The sequence below is a fragment of the Chaetura pelagica genome, unplaced genomic scaffold (genome assembly GCF_000747805.2).
Source record: "Chaetura pelagica isolate M959 unplaced genomic scaffold, ChaPel_1.0 scaffold430, whole genome shotgun sequence".
Taxonomy (NCBI): Eukaryota; Metazoa; Chordata; class Aves; order Apodiformes; family Apodidae; genus Chaetura; species Chaetura pelagica.
The window spans coordinates 1,071,146-1,093,229 of NW_009952159.1; the positions used below are offsets into that span (position 1 = coordinate 1,071,146).

A 22,084-nucleotide genomic window follows, 5' to 3' on the forward strand; every position below is an offset into this window, starting at 1 on the left:
TTAATCTAGAAGATGATGATCCTGTCTCTTCCTTTCTGCAAGGGGGTTAAAGAGGAGCCAGCCTCTCCTTACACTTATTTTTCAGTTCCCTTTTTCATTCCAAAGAGCTGATTAATACAAGTGATGCTACTTGAGGAACTGACCATCTTCAACACATTCCTATGGCAACAGTAATATACTGTACTAAAGCATGGGATTGAAAGATGCTGGGACTAAGTTGCATGGATGAGGCTCTTTCTTCTGCCTCTGTCTAAAATAAATGGACCATCTTCAGCCAAGAGAGAAACCTGCTCCAAGGCTCTGCTCCTGCTGTCCGGCCCGTCTTGGTTTGTGCCAAGAGAGGAAGAATGATGCCTAGAAATCAAAACCAAACCCCCCCAAAAAATAAAGGCACAAAATATTCATGACCTTGGGAAGGAAGCCCACCATGTCACTGCCACAGAAAATCCTCCCTAGCTCTTGCTCTGTTCAAAGTCTTCATCATGCAAAGGTGCCCGAGAAGGAGATTGACCAAAAAGGCGGCGTTTGGTCTTGATTGTAGCTCGACTCCTTCACCAGCCCCCTGGTCACACCAGGGTGATTTCCACATCCTCGATCTTCTCGGTGGCCCGGCGGTGATGCTGCGTGGGGGGAGGTGGAGCTGCCCGGACCTGAAACAGCCAGAACCAGCCCATCAGAAAACTGCCCCCATTTCTGACCTTCTCTCGTCTAGAACCGCAACTCTGAGCTCACACCCTGAGCTCAGCAGAGCTACAGAATCAGGCAGAATCACCACGGTTGGACAGGACCTCTAGGATCACTGAGTCCCACCAGCAACACTAAACCCACCCCACAACCTTGGCCACTACAGCACCACATCTGCCTGTTTCTTGAACACCCCCAGGGATGGTGGCTCCACCACCTGGGCAGCTGTTCCAGGGCCTGACCACTCTGTCAGTACAGAAATTCTTCCTCATATCCCATCTAAACCTCTCTTGGTGCAACTTCAGGCCAGTACTACAGTGAGTAACCAGCTGAATTCAGATCCAGTTGTCTCCAGTGGATCACAGAATCACAGAATGGTTTGAGGAAGGGACCTCAAAGATCATCAGGTTCCAACCCCCTGCATGGGCAGGGACACCTCCCACCAGCCCAGGCTGCTCCAAGCCCCATCCAACCTGCCCTTCAACACTGCCAGGGATGGGGCAGCCACAGCTTCTCTAATGAAGCCATCAAGGCCCCTGCTTGTGAACTGTCACCACTCCCAGCTGATTTTTGTCCAGGATGACTTGCAGACACAACAGTGAAAACACACCGAGGGAAAAAACTTTCCCATTCTGCCTCCACGCACAGAGAATCCAGCACAAAACCCAGGAGGAACTTTGGAGTTTACATCAAATTCTGAAATCTGATGCTTGGAACTCATGTGGCCTGGAAACTACCAGAGTGTCACAGAATCACAGAATCCTGGGGGTTGGAAGGGACCTGGAAAGCTCCCCCAGCCCAACCCCCCTGCCAGAGCAGGGGCACCCAGAGCACATCACACAGGAACGTGGCCAGGGGGGTTGGAATGTCTCCAGAGAAGGAGACTCCACAGCCTCTCTGGGCAGCCTGGCCCAGGGCTCTGTCACTCTCACAGCAAAGAAGTTCTTCCTGAGATTCACATGGAACCTCCTGTGCTCCAGTTTGCACCCACTGCCCCTTGTCCTGTCACTGGACATCACTGCACAAAGCCTGGCTCCCTCCTGCTGACACTGCCCTGAACGTGTTTGGAACCAGGGATGAGGTGGCCCCTCAGTCTCCTCTTCTCCAAGCCCAACAGACCCAGCTCCCTCAGCCTTTCCTCAGCAGGGAGATGTTCCCCTCCCTCCAGCATCTCTGTGGCTCTGCCCTGGGCTCTCTCAAGCAGTTCCCAGTCCTTCCTGAACTGAGGTGCCCAGAACTGGACACAACATTCCAGATGTGGCCTCACCAAGGCAGAACAGAGGGGGAGGAAAACCTCTCTTGTGTTCTGTGGCATCTGAGCAGCTTAATTCTATCTCATCAATCACTGTCCTGAGCCACAGACACCTGAAATCTGATGTTATTTTTAGACTCTGCCACATCAATCAAGTTATTATTGCTTCTGATGGAATTACCTTAAGCAGCAACAGCATTTCATGCAGGGTTTATACCACACGATTTCACAACACACCAGAATCACTGGCTTATGGAAAACATGAATCCTGGAGAAATACCAGGATTCACACTAGTTTCCAAACCAGGCCTCTTTAAAATGCCAAACTAACAGGTAGCCTTTTTAATTAAGGCATGACACTGTAGTCAAATCTTGAAAAGTTGCAAGAAACTCAGGAATTAATTCTAGCTGAATCAGTGTCTTTTCACAAGGGAATAAAGAGAATGTGAACATTCTCAGTTCCACATTTAAATATGCAAATATGCACTTCTACCTCGGCCTTGTTAATGAATAAGCTTCTCATTGACTGGAAAACACAATTTTTGAACACCCAAAAATGCTCTTTTTCTCCCAACCTCCTTCATTGGGAATGGCAGGGAAACACAAAGGTTCCATCTTCATCTGACTTGGTCTGCACTTGGAAACCCCCAAAACTTGGTATCAAAAATTAATCCCAGGCCATGGATTTTGCAAGTTCTAAGTGATTCAATTCTTCCTTTCCTGGAAAAATGTCTTTCTAGGCAACAAAGACACCACAAAATATATAGATTTTATTGTTAAGAATTTTTAATTGAAAACTTCAAATCAAAAAGTTTGGGAAGAAATTGAACCCTAAATGCAATGGATTCAAATCAAGGGGTTTGGGAAGAAATTGAACCCTAAATGCAATGGATTCCCAAGGACTGCACATCACAGCAAACCCCTGGCAAGCAGATTTATCTGCCAGCACGTTGGAGAAGAAGCAATTGTACCAGTCATAGGATTAAACTGTGCTGGCATTTCTTGCCACCTCTTTTTTAGTTCTGTTCAGAGGTTATTACATGGGGCAAGACCAGAACTAACCTCCCAACACCTGGAGAGGCTGCCTAAGTTTATTGAGTAACAACTATTTTACTGTCATTATAGGTGCAATTTCCACCCAGGTTAGATTTCATGATTCAAATGCCTCACAAAGAGACATGCAGGTTTTAGATCTATAAAAGCAGATTGGCAGGTCAGATGAAGGAGAGGGGATAGATAAGACTCAAGGTCACCTTTACAAACAAGTGCAGCTTTGTTTTCTTCTAGTGTTCACTTAATCTGAAATAGCTCTGATGTTCTGTTCCATTTTTGACAGATCTGTGGTGTTATCAAAGGGGAGGGAACAGACCTTTCCTCCCACCATTCATCTGAGATTCCACAGTCTAATTCAGAATAAATGGATTTGCAGAACACAGAGAGTCAAATCACCAAGTGCTCTATCACCCCACTGCTCTGAATGTCCCTATCCTGCCTGAATCACAGACTCACAGGATTATTGAGGCTGGAAAAGATCTCTGAGGTCATCAAGTCCAACCCACGACCCAACACCACCACATCTCTAGACCAGGGCACCAAGTGCCACACCCAGCCTTTCCTTGAACACCCCCAGGGATGGGGACTCCACCACTTCCTTGGGCAGTCCATCCCAAGGTCTGATCACCCTTTCCATGAGGAAGTGCTTCCTGATATCCCACCTAAACCTCCCCTGGAGCAGCTTCAGGCCAGGCCCTCTCATCCTGTCACTGGTTGCCTGGGAGAAGAGCCCGACCCCACCTGCCTCCAACCTCCCTTCAGGTGGTTGTAGAGAGTGAGAAGGTCCCCCCTGAGTCTCCTCTTCTCCAGGCTGAACAAGCCCAGCTCCCTCAGCCTCTCCTTATCAGACTTTCCCTCCAGTCCCTTCCCCAGCCTCGCTGCTCTAGGCTGATCTAGGCTTGGCCTTGACTTGGAAGCACCACTGAAAGCACCAGGGTTGGGTTTGAACTCACAGGTCGCAGTTTCCCGTAGGACGTTTCAGGAGGGATTCGTGGAGGTTGTGAGAATCCAGGGGACTCTGAACTGAAGCTGTTTTCTGGAAGAGCAAGTGACAACAGCCTGTCAGAAAGAGGCCGCTCAGAATCGCTGGGTTCACTTGATGTTGAGTAAAAAAATCTTCACCCCTCCTCCCAAAATGTGAATCCTCTAATTTAAGCTTTGAGCTGCAATGTTACTTGTACTAGCCCAGCATTTCTTACCGTTGGTTGATGGTGACCTGGGGAAGTACTGGGAACCAATTTTGTCTGGGCTGTGGTAGGGGCTGGTGGGAGGCTGGTCATAGAGCGGCAGCGCCGGGAGCGCGTTGTGAGGCTTCGGGGACACCTGTAAACACCACAGAACCAGACTGGTTGGGTTGGAAGGGACCTTCAGATCATCCAGTCCCAACCTCCTGCATGGGCAGGGACACCTCCCAGCAGCCCTCACACCACAGAATTTCTCCCTCCCATCTCAGCTCCAGCTCCCTCTGCCAGGTGGAAAACCTTCCCCCTGCTCCCATCCCTCCCTGCCCTTGTCCCAAGCCCCTCCCCAGCTTTCCTGGAGCCCCTTCAGGCCCTGGAAGCTGCTCTCAGGTCTCCCTGGAGCCTTCTCTTCTCCAGGCTCAACACCCCAACTCTCCCAGCCTGGCTCCAGAGCTGCTCCAGCCCTCCCAGCATCTCTGGGGCCTCCTCTGGCCTCTCTCCAACAGCTCCGTGTCCTCCCTGTGCTGGGGACCCCAGAGCTGTTCCCAGCCCTGCAGGGGGGTCTCAGCAGAGCAGAGCAGAGGGGACAATCCCCTCCCTGGCCCTGCTGCTCGTGACACAGCCCAGGACACGGGTGGGTTCTGGGCTCTTGCACATGTTGCTGGCTCATGTTCTGCTTCTCACCCACCAAGTCCTCTCCCTCAGGGCTGTTCTCAACCCATTCTCCACCCAACCTTGTCATTGTGCTTGGTCTTACCCTCACCCAGATGCAGGACTTTGCACTTGGCCCTACTGAACTTCATGGGCCCACCTCTCAAATGAGAGAGGGGCTGGAGACAACCTGACTCCTTAACAGGTTTTATGTGCACACCAAGGTGCCCTGAGTCCTCTGACCCATCACTATGCAAGGATCTTTCAGCTGGAGGAAGACTACCTGTCCAATGTGCTGTCAGGTACATCTGGGAAAGAAAGCCAAGGTATCCACCAGTGAGCACCTTCTTTTGCCAAATCACAGGTTGCCACTGAGCAGGAATTTTCATTCTCTCCCAGACAATTCAGACATTTTGAAGGTTGTTTGAATCAAGTCATTTGGCCAATTGCACCTCTTGATACACAATCACACACTGGGAACAGGAGTTTTATCCCCACTTAATTCCAGAGATATCATTGAAGTTTGAAGTTTACACCATCTTCTCAAAACAAAGAATAAAAATACTGGAGAAATTACTTTGTAGGGAATATTAAAGTCCAGTTTCTAGCATCTGTTACACAAGAGAATGTGTTGGATTTTTAGGATGATGGAAGGATTACAGAACTACACCAAAATGAGGACATGGTTGCAAAAATTGACTGTATTCCAATATTTGGCAGTATTCTTAAAAAATGGAGAGGATAGAAGATGGGTTTAAGTATGAGAAGCTTTTATCAGGGCTGAGGGAGCCTGTGATTCTCTTTTTCACCAGGTTGTGTTTGATGTCTCAGTCTCTGCCATTAAATAATTCCAGGAAGTAAATAGTGAATTTTCTCTTTTGGTTCATCTCTTTTCCACCCCAAACTCTTGCCACCACTCACAAATCTCTTACTTTGCCAACATGTATCAGTTGCTAATTGTCAGGCTGGGAAAGGAACTAAAGGCTAAAAAACTCAGGGTTGTTTTTTTTTCCTTCTTAAATTGGTTCTGATTTTATTTTTTTACTTAAGTTGCTTCCTGTTTTTCTTTATTTTATATCCCTTAAATAAAATCTTTGCAGCCTCCCTGAACTGCCCCAACAAACTAAGAACCCATCCCAGCTAGAACCTCAAGTGGTCACCTACCTGAAGGTCTCCAATCCACTGGGTCTCTCCATTTTCTGAGGCTGTGAGCTCCTCAACCAGGACTGAGGGGAACACCCCCACACGGCCATTGAATTCTCCTTCCCAAAACCCATCATCATCTTGATTCTCCTTGTTGAGGATGCGGATGATTGCTCCTTCTGGGAAGGACAGTTCATCATCTGTCTGGCCCTCGTAATCATAAAGTGCTTTTACAAAACAGACTGGAGGATGGAAGAGGAAAAAACAAACCAAGATAATAATCAAAAATCAATTGGTACGACGTTGAAAAAAAGTAGGAAGTGCTGAGCACATCTTTCTGGGGGGATTCGATGAACTTAAAGGTCCTTTCCAACCTAAATAATTCTATGACAGTGGGAACTGGTTGCCCAGGGAAGCTGTGGCTGCCCCATCCCTGGAGGTGTTGAAGGGCAGGTTGGATGGGGCTTGGAGCAGCCTGGGCTGCTGGGAGGTGTCCCTGCCCATGCAGGGGGTTGGAACTGGATGATCTTGAAGGTCCCTTCCAACCCAAACCATTCTGGGATTCTGTGGTTGCTGAGTCAATTTATTTTAGTTTTCCTTCATTTTACTTCATGGTAATCTCAGCTCTATGAGGCAGCCAGGTAAAGGATGCAGATTTCATAGAATCGCAGAATGGTTTGGGTTGGAAGGGACCTTAAAACTCATCTAGATCCAACCCCTCTGCATGGGCAGGGACACCTCCCAGCAGCCCAGGCTGCTCCAAGCCCCATCCAACCTGCCCTTCAACACTGCCCCCTGCCCTTGTCCCAAGTCCCTCCCCAGCTTTCCTGGAGCCCCTTCAGGCACTGGAAGCTGCTCTCAGGTCTCCCTGGAGCCTTCTCTTCTCCAGGCTGAACACCCCAACTCTCCCAGCCTGGCTCCAGAGCAGAGCTGCTCCAGCCCTCCCAGCATCTCTGTGGCCTCCTCTGGACCTTTCCCAGGAACTCCATGTCCTTCTTATGACTTTGTTTCCAGACAGCTGGTTACTGAGAGCAGTTGTCCTCAGCTACAGGTCAAACATGAGCAATTTCCACGTGTGACACCCAAACTCCATGTGCACAATGCTTTGGAGAACAGGCTTAATATACTATTTATTTCTTTACTGGTATTTACCACTGGAGTCTCCATTCAAGCTGCCAGAGACTAAATCAGCCTCAGTGGAGTTATTTGAGGTGTGTGACCGACTGTCCAGGGCTGCAAGGGACTGCAACATGCTCAGCAGGCTGCTGGATGTTGGGAACTGCAGGTACTTCTCTGGCACATAACCCACTTGACCTGCCTTGTTCCGTGCCTGGAAGACAGAAAAGATGCTCTGATTTGCACCCTGCTCTGAAAAGAACCCAAATACAAAGGACATTTAGTATTTGGATGAGACAAAGACAAGTTAATGGTGAAAAGAAAACAATCTCAGGCAATGATACCTTCACCCAGTCTTCCATATCTCCATCTTCAATAACTTCCAAGACCTCGTGTTCCTCTATGGTCAGTTCATCTGGCTGAGAAGCCTGAAGTACAGAACAGGAACATTTTAAAATAAACCTGTTTTCAGGTGCACCAGGACACTCCAGGGTAGGAACATCCTCACCCAGACTCTTACAAAAACTTGTGTTTCTCTAAAACATTGAAAATGTTCTGATGTAACAGACTTGAAAACGTATTCATCAGGGTTTTTCTGTGCATGTGCTGACACCCTCAAGGCCCTTTTTCACTCCAGAGGACAGATGGAAGCACCAGGAATGTCACCCAGCCTGTCAAACCCTGTTTACTTTTGACCCCCAAATTACTCTGCACTGTAAGACCAAGTCTGCCACTGGCTTTGGTTGCACCAGGGGGTGATTTTCAGCTGACCTAGCAGTGCTAAGCAGAAGCAAAGAGCATGAATGCAGTTTGTCAGCAGAGCTTGAACTCCTGGATGGTGGTTTCACAAGCATAGGGCAAAGAGGAGCTTTGTCCTGCAGCCTCCAGGCACCCCCAGCATTGAGAGGGATTCTGATACAGCCAGGGAGGCTCAGCAACAGGAATCAGCCCATCTTCTCGTGGCAGACACACAACTGGTCACCTTGAAGCAAGACAGGGACATCCCCACATGCTTTAGTGGACTTCAGTCCCCTGCTGAAGGTGTTTCAGGACAGTATGGATTGTTCAGTGCTGCAATTTGCACAGAGTCACTGAAGGCTTTGGGTTGGAAAAGACCTTTAAGATCAAATCCAACCATTAACCTGACTGTACCAACCATTAACCCAGCTCTACCAAGTCCAGTGCTAAAACCATGTCCCTCAGCACCACAACTACACAGCTAAGAAACCCCTACAGAGATGGTGATTCAACCACCTCCCTGGGCAGCCTGGGCCAGTGTTTTAACTCCCCTTTCAGTGAAGAAGTTTCTCCCCAGATCCAACCTCAACCTCCCCTGGCACAACTTGAGGCCGTTCCCTCTTGTCCTGTCGCTTGTTCCTGGGGAGCAGAGCCCGACCCCCCTGGCTCCAACCTCCTCTCAGCAGCTGCAGAGCCAGCAGGTCTCCCCTCAGCCTCCTTTGCTCCAGGCTGGACACCCCCAGCTCCCTCAGCTGCTCCTCACAAGTTCTCCAGCCCCTTCTCCTTCTGCTCCAGCCCCTTCCCCAGCTCCCTTGCCCTTCCCTGGACACGCTCCAGCCCCTCCATGTCCTTCTTGTCCTGAGGGGCCCAGAACTGACCCCAGGATTCAAGGTGTAGCCAACTAGATCTTAGATGAACCTACTGTGCACCATTATTGAGCCAGATGCTGACATTCTACCTCCAGCACTCCCCCCACCAGAACAGCAACATCTGTTAGTTGTTTGTTGCACAATTAATTTCTCTAATAAAATAAAACAAATCACAAACCTTATATGAATAAACAACTTTGCAGGTGAGAGGATAATTTCTTAGAGTACCAGAAGGGCTGGAACTACTGTCATCAAAAACATCCATGCTGTCTTCAAACTCTTCACCTTCTTCCTTTTCTGCATCAGCATTAATCTGTGAAAAGAAATTATATTTGGCATCATAAAATAATGAAAATAAAAAATAATAACAATTAATTGACCAATATTCTTCAGTGTGGTTTTGTAATTACTTACAATTACTGAAACTGGACAAAAAATGATTAAATAATATTCAATGATTAAATAATATTCAACATATGATTCTCCTCCCCCTCTGCTCTGCCCTGGTGAGGCCACATCTGGGGTCTTGTGTCCAGGTCTGGGCTCCCCATTTCAAGGGGGACAGGGATAAACTAGAGAGTCCAACAGAGGCTACAAGGATGATGAAGGGACTGGAACATCTGTCTGATGAGGAAAGGCTGAGAGACCTGGGGCTGGTTAGTCTGGAGAGAAGACTGAGAGGGGATTTATTCATGTCTATCAATACCTGCAGGGTGGGTGTCAGGAAGGGGCCAGTCTCTGTTCAGTGGTGCCTGTGACAGGACGAGGGGAAACTGCACCAAGTGACAACACAGGAAGTTCCACCTCAACATGAGGAGAAACTTCTTTGCTGTGAGGGTGACAGAGCCCTGGGCCAGGCTGCCCAGAGAGGCTGTGGAGTCTCCTTCTCTGGAGACATTCCAACCCCCCTGGCCACGTTCCTGTGTGATGTGCTCTGGGTGCCCCTGCTCTGGCAGGGGGGTTGGGCTGGGGGAGCTTTCCAGGTCCCTTCCAACCCCTGAGTTTCTGTGATTCTCAAACAGCATCAGGAGAACAGTCACCAAACAAGGCAAATAGGAGGAAGAAAAAAAGAGCTGTCACCAAATTATATCTTTGCTTAACTCAGTTGTGTTTCTTCATTCAAGCACAGGCCTGTGGACTTTCAAAACAACTAGGAAGCTAAATCAGGGGGGGTTTAGGTTGGATATCAGGAGAAGATTTTTCCCCCAGAGGGTGGTTGAGCACTGGAACAAGCTCTCCAGGGCAGTGGTCACAGCACCAAGTTTGCCTGAGTTCCAGAAGCCTTTGGATGATGCTCTCAGGCCCATGGGGTGATTCTTGGGGTGCCCTCCACAGGGACAGGAGTTGGACTTGATGATCCTGATGGGTCCCTTCCAACCCAGCACATTCTGTGATTCTATGAACTGCAGAAAGTTTCTGGAAGCTTCAACTCAACTGCTGGACAATTACCTACTTCTTATATTAGCTGTGAAACAGTGACTAATGTCCTTTGGAGAAGTCATTTCAGAGGAACAGCAAATAGTTTAATGGAAAAGAAAGAGTCAGTTACTGAGAATTGATGCTATTAAAGGCCTAAAGTATCTGCAACCACAAGTTATAAAATGAAACTGCAGTGGAAATACTTGAACTTGAAATTTTGGGGGGGTAAAAAATCAGCCTTCCAGCTGGTATGTTCTGCACAACAGAACCTGCTGCAGTTTATAAGGAAAATAAAAACACAAAATCCTTAGAGAAAGAATGATGATTAAAAACTGGCTACAGAAGTTTAAATAAAACCTGAAGTCAATACACTGGAAAAAGACAAGTCTCTATAAATGTCCTTTGGGCAACGTTGACATGAGCTGCACTTTGGCCTCATGCCTGGGTTAAATGTTGAATAAACACTTTCTCTCATGTGAAAATAGGCAAGTCCTTTGAATCAAAGGCTACACTGGTGAGTATTTGCCACCTTCCCTTTCATTTTTCCTGTCAATCTGGGAGTCACTGGTATTCTTCATGAAAAAGGAAAGGCCGATAAATCAACATGAAGTTGAGCTGAGACCAAAAAGGCACTGAGCAGCCTCCCAAAAGCATCACTGGTCTAGAACTGGAGTAGGAGACCACAAAGCTGCATCATTTTCTGACTTAGATCAGTTTATGTGCTACAATTTTGAAGGTATCTCCTGAGATATTTCCCCCTCCTCGTTTTCATTCAAGTGTAGTTTGCATCCATTGCTACTTCACTGCCTTCACAGATGTTGTGGTGACAAAAAAATGAGAGATCACTGTCCTACCCTGCTCATGCTTTGCTCTCTTACCAACCAACTACAAACTACAGCACATTTAAGGTTTTCCCCTCCAGTTTTTAACTGCCTTTTGCTGTGCATGGTCAATGTCCCAGCAGCCAGAGCTGACATGCACCTGACAGCCATAGCAAACATCATGGAAATTAGTGGGTCATGTCTAGAAAGCCTCCTTCCTCCAACATCTGGTCTGGTTTTCTAACATGAGGAGGAAAAACACATCTTCAGCATGTGGGCTGCACAGGCTCCTGCAATGGAGTCACTTGGAAAGTAGGGAAAATCATGTAGAATCATGGTTTGGGGTGGAAGGGATGTTAAAGATCTTCTAGATCCAACCCCCCTGCATGGGCAGGGACACCTCCCAGCAGCCCAGGCTGCTCCAAGCCCCATCCAACCTGCCCTTCAACACTGCCAGGGATGGGGCAGCCACAGCTTCTCTGGGGAACCTGGGCCAGGGTCTCCCCACCCTCACAGCACAGAATTCCTTCCTCATGTCCAACCTAAATCTCCCCTTCTCCAGTTTAAAACCATTACCCCTTGTCCTATCACTACACACTTGTGTAAAAAGTCCCTCAAAGACTGGACTAAAGACCATCATTGGTACAGAAACCTCTGCAGTTGGTTCCACACAGCTCATCTCCCTGCAGAGTCTGGGAACATCTTGCAAGATGTGTATTTAGGGAGTGAAACCACAGCTTGTTTGCACAGGTTGCTGCCAGCAGATGACCATCAGGCTTGAGTATCAGCCAGTAACCTACTAGCTGAAAGATGCTGGAAGTTTTTACAGTCAAAAACATCCATTTTCACAGTCTCAAGTCAACGTAGCAAAACTTGTATTTCTAACTGCAGCACTGGACTGTTGCTGTGGGAATGGTTCTTCCATCTGTGCTGCTTCACAGCATCACAGAATCCCAGGGGTTGGAAGGGACCTGGAAAGCTCCCCCAGCCCAACCCCCTGCCAGAGCAGGGGCACCCAGAGCACATCACACAGGAACGTGGCCAGGGGGGTTGGAATGTCTCCAGAGAAGGAGACTCCACAGCCTCTCTGGGCAGCCTGGCCCAGGGCTCTGTCACTCTCACAGCAAACAAGTTCTTCCTGAGATTCACATGGAACCTTTGAGTCCCAGCAAACAAACCACAGAGCCCACAAAGACACTATTCTCTCCTCCTTTTTGAATAAAGGACCTAACATTGAACAGACATTTGCTGAGGGCAGCATAAAGGTTTCCCAACCATGTCAATATGTGAGAGGAGCCCTGTGTGTATTTTCCAGATATTAACACAAAAAGGTGGCTTTTTGTACTATGTACATTGGGAAAAAAAAGAACATTATCTCCCAAGAGTCTTACTTTCATCATGTTATTGCTTTCCAGTATCTAAAAGGGGCCTGCAGGAAAGCTGGGGAGGGGCTTCTGACATGGGCCTGTAGGGATGGGATGAGGGATAATGGTTTTCAGCTGGAAAAGAGGAGATTTATGTTCAATATTAGGAAGGAATTCTGGGCTGTGAGGGTGGGGAGAGCCTGGCCCAGGTTGCCCAGAGAAGCTGTGGCTGCCCCATCCCTGGCAGTGTTGAAGGGCAGGTTGGATGGGGCTTGGAGCAGCCTGGGCTGCTGGGAGGTGTCCCTGCCCATGCAGGGGGGTTAAAACTGGAAGATCTTGAAGGTCCTTTCCAACCCAAACCATTTGATGATTCAATTCTATGAAAACAAGAAGGATTGACTGATCCACCAGAAGGTTGTGTGGCTGTTCAGCAAGACCTGGGCAGGGGAACCTGAAGAGGTTCAACAAGGGCAGAGTCCTGCACCTGGGAAGGAACAACAACATGCACCAGGACAGGCCAGGGGTTGACCTGCTGGGAAGGAGCACCAAGGAGAAGGACCCTGGAGTCCTGGTGGACAATAAATTGTCCATGGGGAGCAATGTGCCCTTGTGGAATCCTGGGGTGCATCAAGAAGACCCCTTCCAACCCAAACCACTCTGTGAGTCCATGATCCATGATATCACAAAGTGAAGTCAGCTGGAGAGGCAATGGGACATTAACTCTTTCAGCTCATTATCATATTATAGGTTAAACAAATAGGGGGTATCAACCCATCCCTGCTGCTTTCTTCTTTATAGCTCTTTGGCAGAAAAAAATGTCAACAGCATTGCAGACCAAACTGCACCAGGACACATCCTGCCACAAAGCAAGGCCTGAGGCAAGGAGGGCAGGGAGCTGGTTTCTGACCATCACACTCTGCCTGCTCATCCAGGCTGAAGTGAAGGTGCTGCCTGTTCTGTGCTGCAGCAATTCTGATCCCTGCAAGCAGCAACATTTCAGTAACAGGCTGAAGGATGCCAGCCAGGAGCTGTCATCAGCTGGCCTGCCAAGGTCAACAGCATGGTTGTTTTTTTTTTTAATTTGGGAGTGCATGTCAGTGTGGAAGGGGAAAATCAGCCTCAGGGTTTAACCTCCCACGCTGTGACATCTGCTGCCCCACCAGGGACTAGCAGGGGTTTGGCTGCAGGGCCAAGTGTTGGCACGTCTGCTGAGACAGAGAACAAGGGCTTGGGCACAAGCCAACAGGCACCACGGGCCATTAAAGGAGGTGGAGTGCAGGGACAGAGGGAAAAACCCCCTGTTCCAGCACAGCTCTGTGACATCCCTCATTAGCCCTGCCCAGAAAGGACCTGAAACAAAGCTCAGCTCGAGAACTCATAGAATCATAGAGTTGCTTGAGTTGGAAGATCATTGAGTTCCAACCCCCCTGCATGGGCAGGGACACCTCCCAGCAGCCCAGGCTGCTCCAAGCCCCATCCAACCTGCCCTTCAACACTGCCAGGGATGGGGCAGCCACAGCTTCCCTGGGCAGCCTGTTCCAGTGTCTCATCACCCTCACACTAAAGAATTTCCTCCTGATCTCTAACCTAAATCTCTCTTCTTTCATTTTAAAACTGTTACCCCTTGGTCTCTCATCACAAGCCCTTGTCCAAAGCCCCTCCCCAGCTTTCCTGTAGGACCCCTTCATGTACTGGAAGACCACTATGAGGCCCCCCCAAAGCCTTCTCTTCAGGCTGAACAACCCCAGCCCCTTTGGGAAGTGGGAAGGCTGAAGCTCAGATCTGCATGCTCCAACTCCCATTCCTAATGACACAACTAACCATGGGAATAAAGCACTGGGCATCACTGACACTGTTGTGTTACCTTTGTGTGTGCAGTGCCCTGGAAGAAACCACCCAACATTCAGAAGGAAGCAAACAGTGGCTTTAGGAGCCTCAGGATTTGCTGAGACTCCCTTTGGTGCTCACTCACTTTCTTGAGCCAAATCTGCCACATATGAACACACCTGGACATTCACATAGACCCTCCCCTCCAAGAGGCTGCCAAGTAAAACAATAAAGCAGAAAAAGGCCTTCCAGTGCCTGAAGGAGCTCCAGGGAAGCTGGGGAGGGGCTTTTCAACAGAGAGGGCAGTGATAGGACAAGGGGAGATGGTTTTAAACTGAAAGAGGGGAGACTGAGGTCAGACATCAGGAAGAAATTCTTCCCCATGAGGGCAGGAAGGCACTGGAACAGGTTGCCCAGAGAAGCTGTGGCTGCCCCATCCCTGGAGGTGTTGAAGGGCAGGTTGGATGGGGCTTGGAGCAGCCTGGGCTGGTGGGAGGTGTCCCTGCCCTTGCAGGGGGTGGGACTGGATGATATTGAAGGTCCCTTCCAACCTTCACCATTCTGTGATTCCATGAAAAAACTGATGGGGACTCCAACACTTCCCTGGGCAGTCCATCCCAAGGTCTGATCACCCTTTCCATGAGGATTTGCTTCCTGATATCCCACCTAAACCTCCCCTGGAGCAGCTTCAGGCCAGGCCCTCTCATCCTGTCACTGGTTGCCTGGGAGAAGAGCCCGACCCCCACCCCAACCCTTGTATGTAAAGCTACAAAAGTGTACAGGTTCCCTAAGAGCCAATCAAATATCATCCATCTGGTTCTAGATTTGCTACTGAGTCAGGAGTAGCTGCTAGGCAAGAGCCAGGAGGAGGCATGGTGAGGTGGAACCCCTACCAGGTGCAAGGAGCCGTTGTTGGTCACGGGGGGCAGGCTGGCCCAGCGCTCGTTTTCCAGCTCTTCCATCACTTGGTTCATGGCACTTTTCAGCCACGTATCCACAGACACCCCAATCTGCTTCAGCAGATCAAGACGTGCTTCAGCTTTCAGCTTAACTACCTGAGGAAAGAAACAGGGGCAGGTCAGAATTGTTTCATGGTTCCACGTCCCTCCTGTGTCGCCATCCAAGGGCTTTGTTTCCTGATCTGCAAATCGCTCGGGTGGCTCCGAAAGCTGCTCCACCTGGAAACTCACCCAGCTCTTCATTTCCTTGCCTGCAGGAGTGTGGTGTGAGCCAAGAGACAGGGATTGGTTTTCTGGGACGTGTATTTCACCAGGTGGTGTTTTAAAAATAACATCTATTAGTTTATACTAAGTGGGGAGGGGCTTGGGACAAAGGCTTGTAGGGAGAGGACAAGGGGGAAGGGATTAACACTGGAAGAGGGGAGATTGAGATTAGACATGAGGAAGAAAGTTCTTTAGTATTAAGGTGGTGAGAGCCTGGCCTAGGCTGCCCAGAGAAGCTGTGGCTGCCCCATCCCTGGCAGTGTTGAAGGGCAGGTTGGATGGGGCTTGGAGCAGCCTGGGCTGCTGGGAGGTGTCCCTGCCCATGCAGGGGAGTTGGGACTGGATGATCTTTAAGGTCTCTTCCAACCCAAACCAGTCTGGGCTTCTATGATTCTATCCATATATTCCAGTGGTCAGTTAGTTCAGATCATTTTCTAAGTGCAAAACCCCAGACAAACCCTAAAGCTTTATAGAGTGTTTATAAAACAGGGAATATTCCTGGGCTGCAGACCCTGGATGCCCTTCCAGCTGGTGAATAAACTGCATGTGATACACAAATAACACCCCACGACACCCACACACAAACCCAGCAGCCCCCAAATGAGGCTGTTTTCCATCAGCCCTTGCCAGAGATCACAGGAAACTTATTTATAAGGGAAACAGAATAGCTTAATAATTCTAAAATTAAAATATCACCCTTCAACAAACAGTTTCATTATTTTTGTCTTTAGAATAGAATGGGAATGGAGGTTTTCTGACAGCTGGGTTCCTTTCAGCATCCTGGCATGCCTTCTGGTGATGGAGCCAAGGCTTTGACAAATTCACTGCAAACCACAACCCTGATCCAAAGGATTTAACAAGCCAAATAAAAGGCAGGCAAAGGGTAGCATGAAGAAATTCAGAATTTCAAGAAAAGAAAATCAGAATTTCAAAAATTCCATCAGGAACAGAGGGGCAAACCTAGGGATAAAAATAATTCCTGTCCTGTCCAGCCTTATCACCATCATCATCATCATCATCATCATCATCATCCTGTTGCACTTACTCAACAGAGGAACAAAATCTCAAGTGATTTCCCAAAGGTCCTTCAGTGAGTCACAGATAGAGGGAACAACAGAAACTCACTGAACCATCCTGGAGGTTTTCCTGCATTTCCTTTCACAGCTTTGCTCCTTCTCAGCAAGTTACTGTGCAAGTATCATAGAATCACACCATAAAATAACAGACTGGTTTGGGTGGGAAGGGACCTTGAAGACCACCCAGTTTCAACCCCCTGCACGGGCAGGGACACCTCCCAGCAGCCCAGGCTGCCCCAAGCCCCATCCAACCTGCCCTTCAACACTGCCAGGGAGGGGGCAGCCACAGCTTCCCTGGGCAACCTGGGCCAGGGTCTCACCACCCTCACAGCACAGAATTTCTCCCTCCCATCTCAGCTCCAGCTCCCTCTGCCAGCTGGAAACCCTTCCCCCTGCTCCCATCCCTCCCTGCCCTTGTCCCAAGCCCCTCCCCAGCTTTCCTGGAGCCCCTTCAGGCCCTGGAAGCTGCTCTCAGGTCTCCCTGGAGCCTTCTCTTCTCCAGGCTGAACACCCCAACTCTCCCAGCCTGGCTCCAGAGCTGCTCCAGCCCTCCCAGCACCTCTGGGGCCTCCTCTGGCCTCTCTCCATGAGCTCCATGTTCTTCTTATGCCGGGGGCTCCAGAAGTTTCATCTCCCTTCTCACCCTTGCAGCCCCTTTCCTCTGGAGCAGAAGCATCACTGCCTGCCCTGACATGTCAGGTTATCAGTGGCACTTGGAAACCAAGCAAAACCATCAAAAATAGATGGGTCTGAGCAAATATTAGAGGGGAAATTACGTTTTCTCTAGTGGCTGAAGCAGAGCAGACTAGCTAAGAACATAAATCCAGTGAATTAAAATCCCAGTTGTGATCACACAGATTTTTATCACTCCCATGAATATACTACACACAACATTTTGTGTGGAGCTGAAATGATACTGGTGTGTTTTCTTGCTTGTGACATGGTGCTGCCCTTTCTGATTGTCCTTCTCTTAAGATGATAAGTCAGAAAATAAATGATAATCACTTTCATTCAGCTGAGCCCCCAAACATGGATCCACTGTCACCTTAAAACTATTTGTGAAGTGACTTTCAACCCATGTCAAACAATAAACTCCTTTTCAGAGATAATATTTTGAGTTCTGTTTAGAAGAAATGGGGGTTTTAAATAGAAGAGAAGTTATGATGTGAAATGTGTCTTCACATGGTTAGAGCTGCAGGCACAAGCTCTGCCACATCATGGAGATGATCCAAGGGCTGGAGCAGCTCTGCTCTGGAGCCAGGCTGGGAGAGTTGGGGTGTTCAGCCTGGAGAAGAGAAGGCTCCAGGGAGACCTGAGAGCAGCTTCCAGTGCCTGAAGGGGCTCCAGGAAAGCTGGGGAGGGGCTTTTCATCAGAGAAGATAGTGACAGGACAAGGGGAATGGTTTTAAACAGAAAGAGGAGATTTAGGATAGGTATTATGAAGAAATTCTTCACTTTGAGGGTGGGGAGAGCCTGGCCCAGGTTGGCCAGAGAAGCTGTGGCTGCCCCATCCCTGGCAGTGTTGAAGGGCAGGTTGGATGGGGCTTGGAGCAGCCTGGGCTGCTGGGAGGTTTCCCTGCCCATGGAAGGTGCTTGGAACTAGATGATCTTTAAGATCCCTCCCAACCTTAATGATTGCATGATTCTGTGCCCTAAAGCAGGTCAATGCAGGTGATGTGCTGTAGCTTCATGGGGAATTCCCCATTTCATCACGTTCCTGAGCTGAGGCCCCGCCATGTAGATAGATGGATAGATAGACATCTAAATCTATCTACATATACTTGTGGAGTAAAGTAGCTATCCCCTGATTTATCTTTGTATTCTGACAGTATATGATGAGGACTTTCCTTACACCTTCAAGAAAAGCTGCCTAGGAAACCACCAGCCTTGTTGTTCTGCTGTTTTACCTCGTTATGCAATTTCCAATTAGCCTGAGTTATGCAACAGCAATAACCATTAGTCTAGGCATGCTATAAACATTTGTAGTTCATATTAGTACTCAGCCTGCTGTAAATAAACCATGCTGTTTGTACAAACTTGTTAGCTCAAATAAACAAGCTGCTCCAGGATCCTCAACTGTTACTTGCTGATCCAACAAGAGTTTTAATTCAAGGTGTGCAGCAAATCTAGTCATTTTATCCCCCTTTATTTACAATCTGTGGTCTTAATATTCAACAAATGTTTGTTCCAAATCACAAATGTTTTGAGTTTCATTCCATTTCAGACAAGCCATAAACATACTTAAGAGTATTAGGTCAGGCCTGCACTTGAAAGATGTGTAATGTGATTTCCAAGTGTACACACATATTTTTACCTCAATAATTGCACTGGTAGACCAGGGTTAACAGCTTCCTACCTTTATGAAAACAAACCAACCCAAACTAGACACTAGTGCAACTTTCTTCTGCTTTTCACAAAGGAACAGCTACACGTTTTAAAAATACAAGCTTTAAATGAAAGTGTCACTAAATTATCTGGGGGGTGATGCTTTCATCAAGCTGGATAAAATGTCAGGTAAGAGGGAAATAAGAGATCACCTGGAGGAAAAGAGCCCTTGTGGTCAAGAAAGTCCATGGAATCCTGGGGTGCATCCAGGTCAGCAGGTCAAGGGAGGTTCTCCTCCCCCTCTGCTCTGCCCGGGTGAGGCCACATCTGGAGTGTTGTGTCCAGTTCTGGGCTCCCCAGTTCCAGAGGGACAGGGATAAACTAGAGAGAGTCCAAGGGAGGCTACAAGGATGATGAAGGGGCTGGAACATCTGTCTGATGGGGAAAGGCTGAGAGACCTGGGGCTGGTTAGTCTGGAGAGGAGAAGACTGAGAGGGGATTTATTCATGTCTATAAATACCTGCAGGGTGGGTGTCAGGAATGCGCCAGTATCTGTTCAGTGGTGCCTGTGACAGGACGAGGGGAAATGGCACCAAGTGACAACACAGGAAGTTCCACCTCAACATGAGGAGAAACTTCTTTGCTGTGAGAGTGACAGAGCCCTGGGCCAGGCTGCCCAGAGAGGTGGTGGAGTCTCCTTCTCTGGAGACTTCCAAGACCCATCTGGACACGTTCCTGTGTGACCTGCCCTAGTGATCCCTTCCAACTCTGACCATTATATGATTCTATGAGATACTGGTGTTTCCACCAGCCTTGAGTCCCACAACTGCTCTGTTGCAGGTGCTGCTTTCATTGCTGTACCCAGCCACCAGGAAGGCTCCCTCCTTTGGAAGGTGAGGTTTCTCCACGTTGGAGTCTAGATCTCCTCATGGAGGGACCCACCTTGCACTTGGATGTAACTGCAGCTTGCTCAGTCTTCTCTTTCAGTTTCTTTCCTGGGAACATGGCCAGCAAGTGATCATAGAATCAAAAAATCATCCTGGTTGGAAAAGACCTTGAAGATCCTCAAGTCCAACCATAACCTAACTCCCCCTGCCATAACCTAATCTACCCAATCAGTGCCTAAATCATGTCCCCAAGCACCACATCTACATTTCCTTTAAACACTTCCAGGGATGGTGACTCCACCACCCCCCTGGGCAGCCTGTTCCACTTCTGAAATCAGGTCTCAGAGCACACAGAGACCCTTCTACATTTGACCTCCAGCTGGTAGTTCACCTCCTGGCTGGATTGTTTTTCCCCCTGTGATGGTTCATCTTGGGATGTCTGAACTCTGAGCATATTGTACACCTGGAGAGCTCCTAGCACTGACTATTGGGGGGTGAACATTGAATCACAGAATCACAGACTGGTTTGAGTTGGAAGGGATTTTCAAGACCATCCAGTTCCAACCCCCTGCATGGGCAGGGACACCTCCCAGCAGCCCAGGCTGCTCCAAGCCCCATCCAACCTGCCCTTCAACCACTTTTTTGGTAAAGAAATTCTTCCTAATATAGTCTAAACCTCCCCTGGAGCAGCTTCAGGCCATTTCCTCTGCTCCTGTCATTATTCACTTGAGAGAAGCCCCTAACACGCACATCCCTACCCCCTCCCTTCAGGTAGTTGCAGAGAGCAGCCTCTGTCATACACTGACATCAGAAGACCTTGCTGACAAGTCACACCTTGGCATTGCTCTGCAAAACCACACAAGATGACACCACCCTCAAGAGAAGTTGCTCCACCTCTCCAAGCCCCTCCACAAGATCACATATTTCACATTAATGAAACAAAACTACCCAAAGCTTTGCTCACTGACTTTCCTTCCCACCAGAAGGGACTCCAGCAGGCACACAGGCTGTACTTCCTGACTCAGTGACCTCCACTGACAGGAGCTCATAAACTTGAACATATTTTTAATCCAGTAACCACTGATATTCCCAGCAATCCTGAAGTATCTCCAGGAAAGCAGCTGAGTTTCGAAAGCACAGGAATGCTGGAATCCAGCACTCACTCTCAGACCTGGGGGCTGCCCAAATGACATTGTTATTAAGTCAAATCTTTTCCCATTTCAGAGGGAATTTGCTATTTACAATGACTATTGACCACTGACTATTGCTAAGGACTGGGGGGGCTTTACACTGATTTTAAAAGCATCAGCCACCCACCAAGTTTCCAACTTTGTTCTGGCTGGTTCCTGCTTCTCAGAGCTGTTCCTCTGCCTCAGCTGATGGTTGGTTATAAGAAGATGAAAGGAAAAAACACCCCACCACAACAACCCAAGGTTTTGAAAAACATAAATATTGTTATCTATTTCTCACATACCTATCACTGCTCTACATGGAAGAAGGCAGAGTCGTGTTTATTTACTGTTCCAGTCTTAATTAAGCAAAGGTTTCAGACCTACAGCTTGCACAAGATGAAGATAAACAACTGCTTTGGAAGTCATGGAAATGAAAAGCAGCAAGAATACATTACACTGCTGCTCTGTTCCCAGAAATAAAGGGTGTATAGGAAAGCAAGTGTTCATTTACATCCCACAAATACCTCCCCAAAACACCTTTAAAAATAATTTCTAAAGGTGTTGGGGTGAAAAAAGCAAACAGAGAAAAGCAGCAAAGCTGATCTGATGTGGCCCCTTAAATATTTAGGTTTATGGTTGTTAAGATGAGCTTGGAATGGAGTTTTCTGAAAGCAGAGTTGCTTCCTTTGCCATGATTTTTCGGGATGCAGAACAAGACTGTGACAGCCCTGCCCATCAGAGAGCACCTCTCTCCCTGCTGTACCTTCCCTGTGCTTTTGGATCCCTGTTAGAGCCATCAGGCCACCCCCCTTTTTTTTTCCCCCGGTATTTTTCCTCTTAAAAGAATTCAGAATTATTTGTTTTAGGCAAAGGTTATACTTCCAAGCAAGTTCAGGCATTAAAATCAGATTAAATTATGATTACAAGTAGACCTAAACAATCTTTTGTGAGAAGTATTTTGTTCCACTGCAGTGTTTTTCTAGTGGCAGGAACACAATTTTAATTTTAATTTTAATTTTAGAATAGTTTGAGTTGGAAGGGACCTTAAAGCTCATCCAGTCCCACCCCTGCATGGGCAGGGACACCTCCCAGCAGCCCAGGTTGCTCCAAGCCCCATCCAACCTGCCCTTCAACACTGCCAGGGATGGGGCAGCCACAGCTTCCCTGGGCAACCTGTTCCAGGGTTGAAAAGTCTCAACTGGCAACTTATTTTAGCTAAGAGGAAAGCAACACTGAAAGTTTTTTGGCTAAACATGTTTATTTAACATGTTTATTTTCTTTCC

General features: G+C 48.2%; 1 protein-coding gene across 1 annotated transcript in view; it reads right to left on the minus strand.

Moving 5' to 3' along the window:
- Positions 1-566: 566 nt before the first annotated feature.
- The window catches only part of FCHSD2 (FCH and double SH3 domains 2), a 212,918-nt gene continuing 191,400 nt past the window's right edge, over positions 567-22,084 (minus strand). The window contains 8 exon segments of the mRNA XM_010007193.1: positions 567-650; positions 3,943-4,025; positions 4,189-4,312; positions 5,986-6,206; positions 7,117-7,294; positions 7,425-7,508; positions 8,866-9,000; positions 15,012-15,173. Of these exon segments, the coding sequence (XP_010005495.1) occupies positions 567-650; positions 3,943-4,025; positions 4,189-4,312; positions 5,986-6,206; positions 7,117-7,294; positions 7,425-7,508; positions 8,866-9,000; positions 15,012-15,173 (1,071 nt within the window).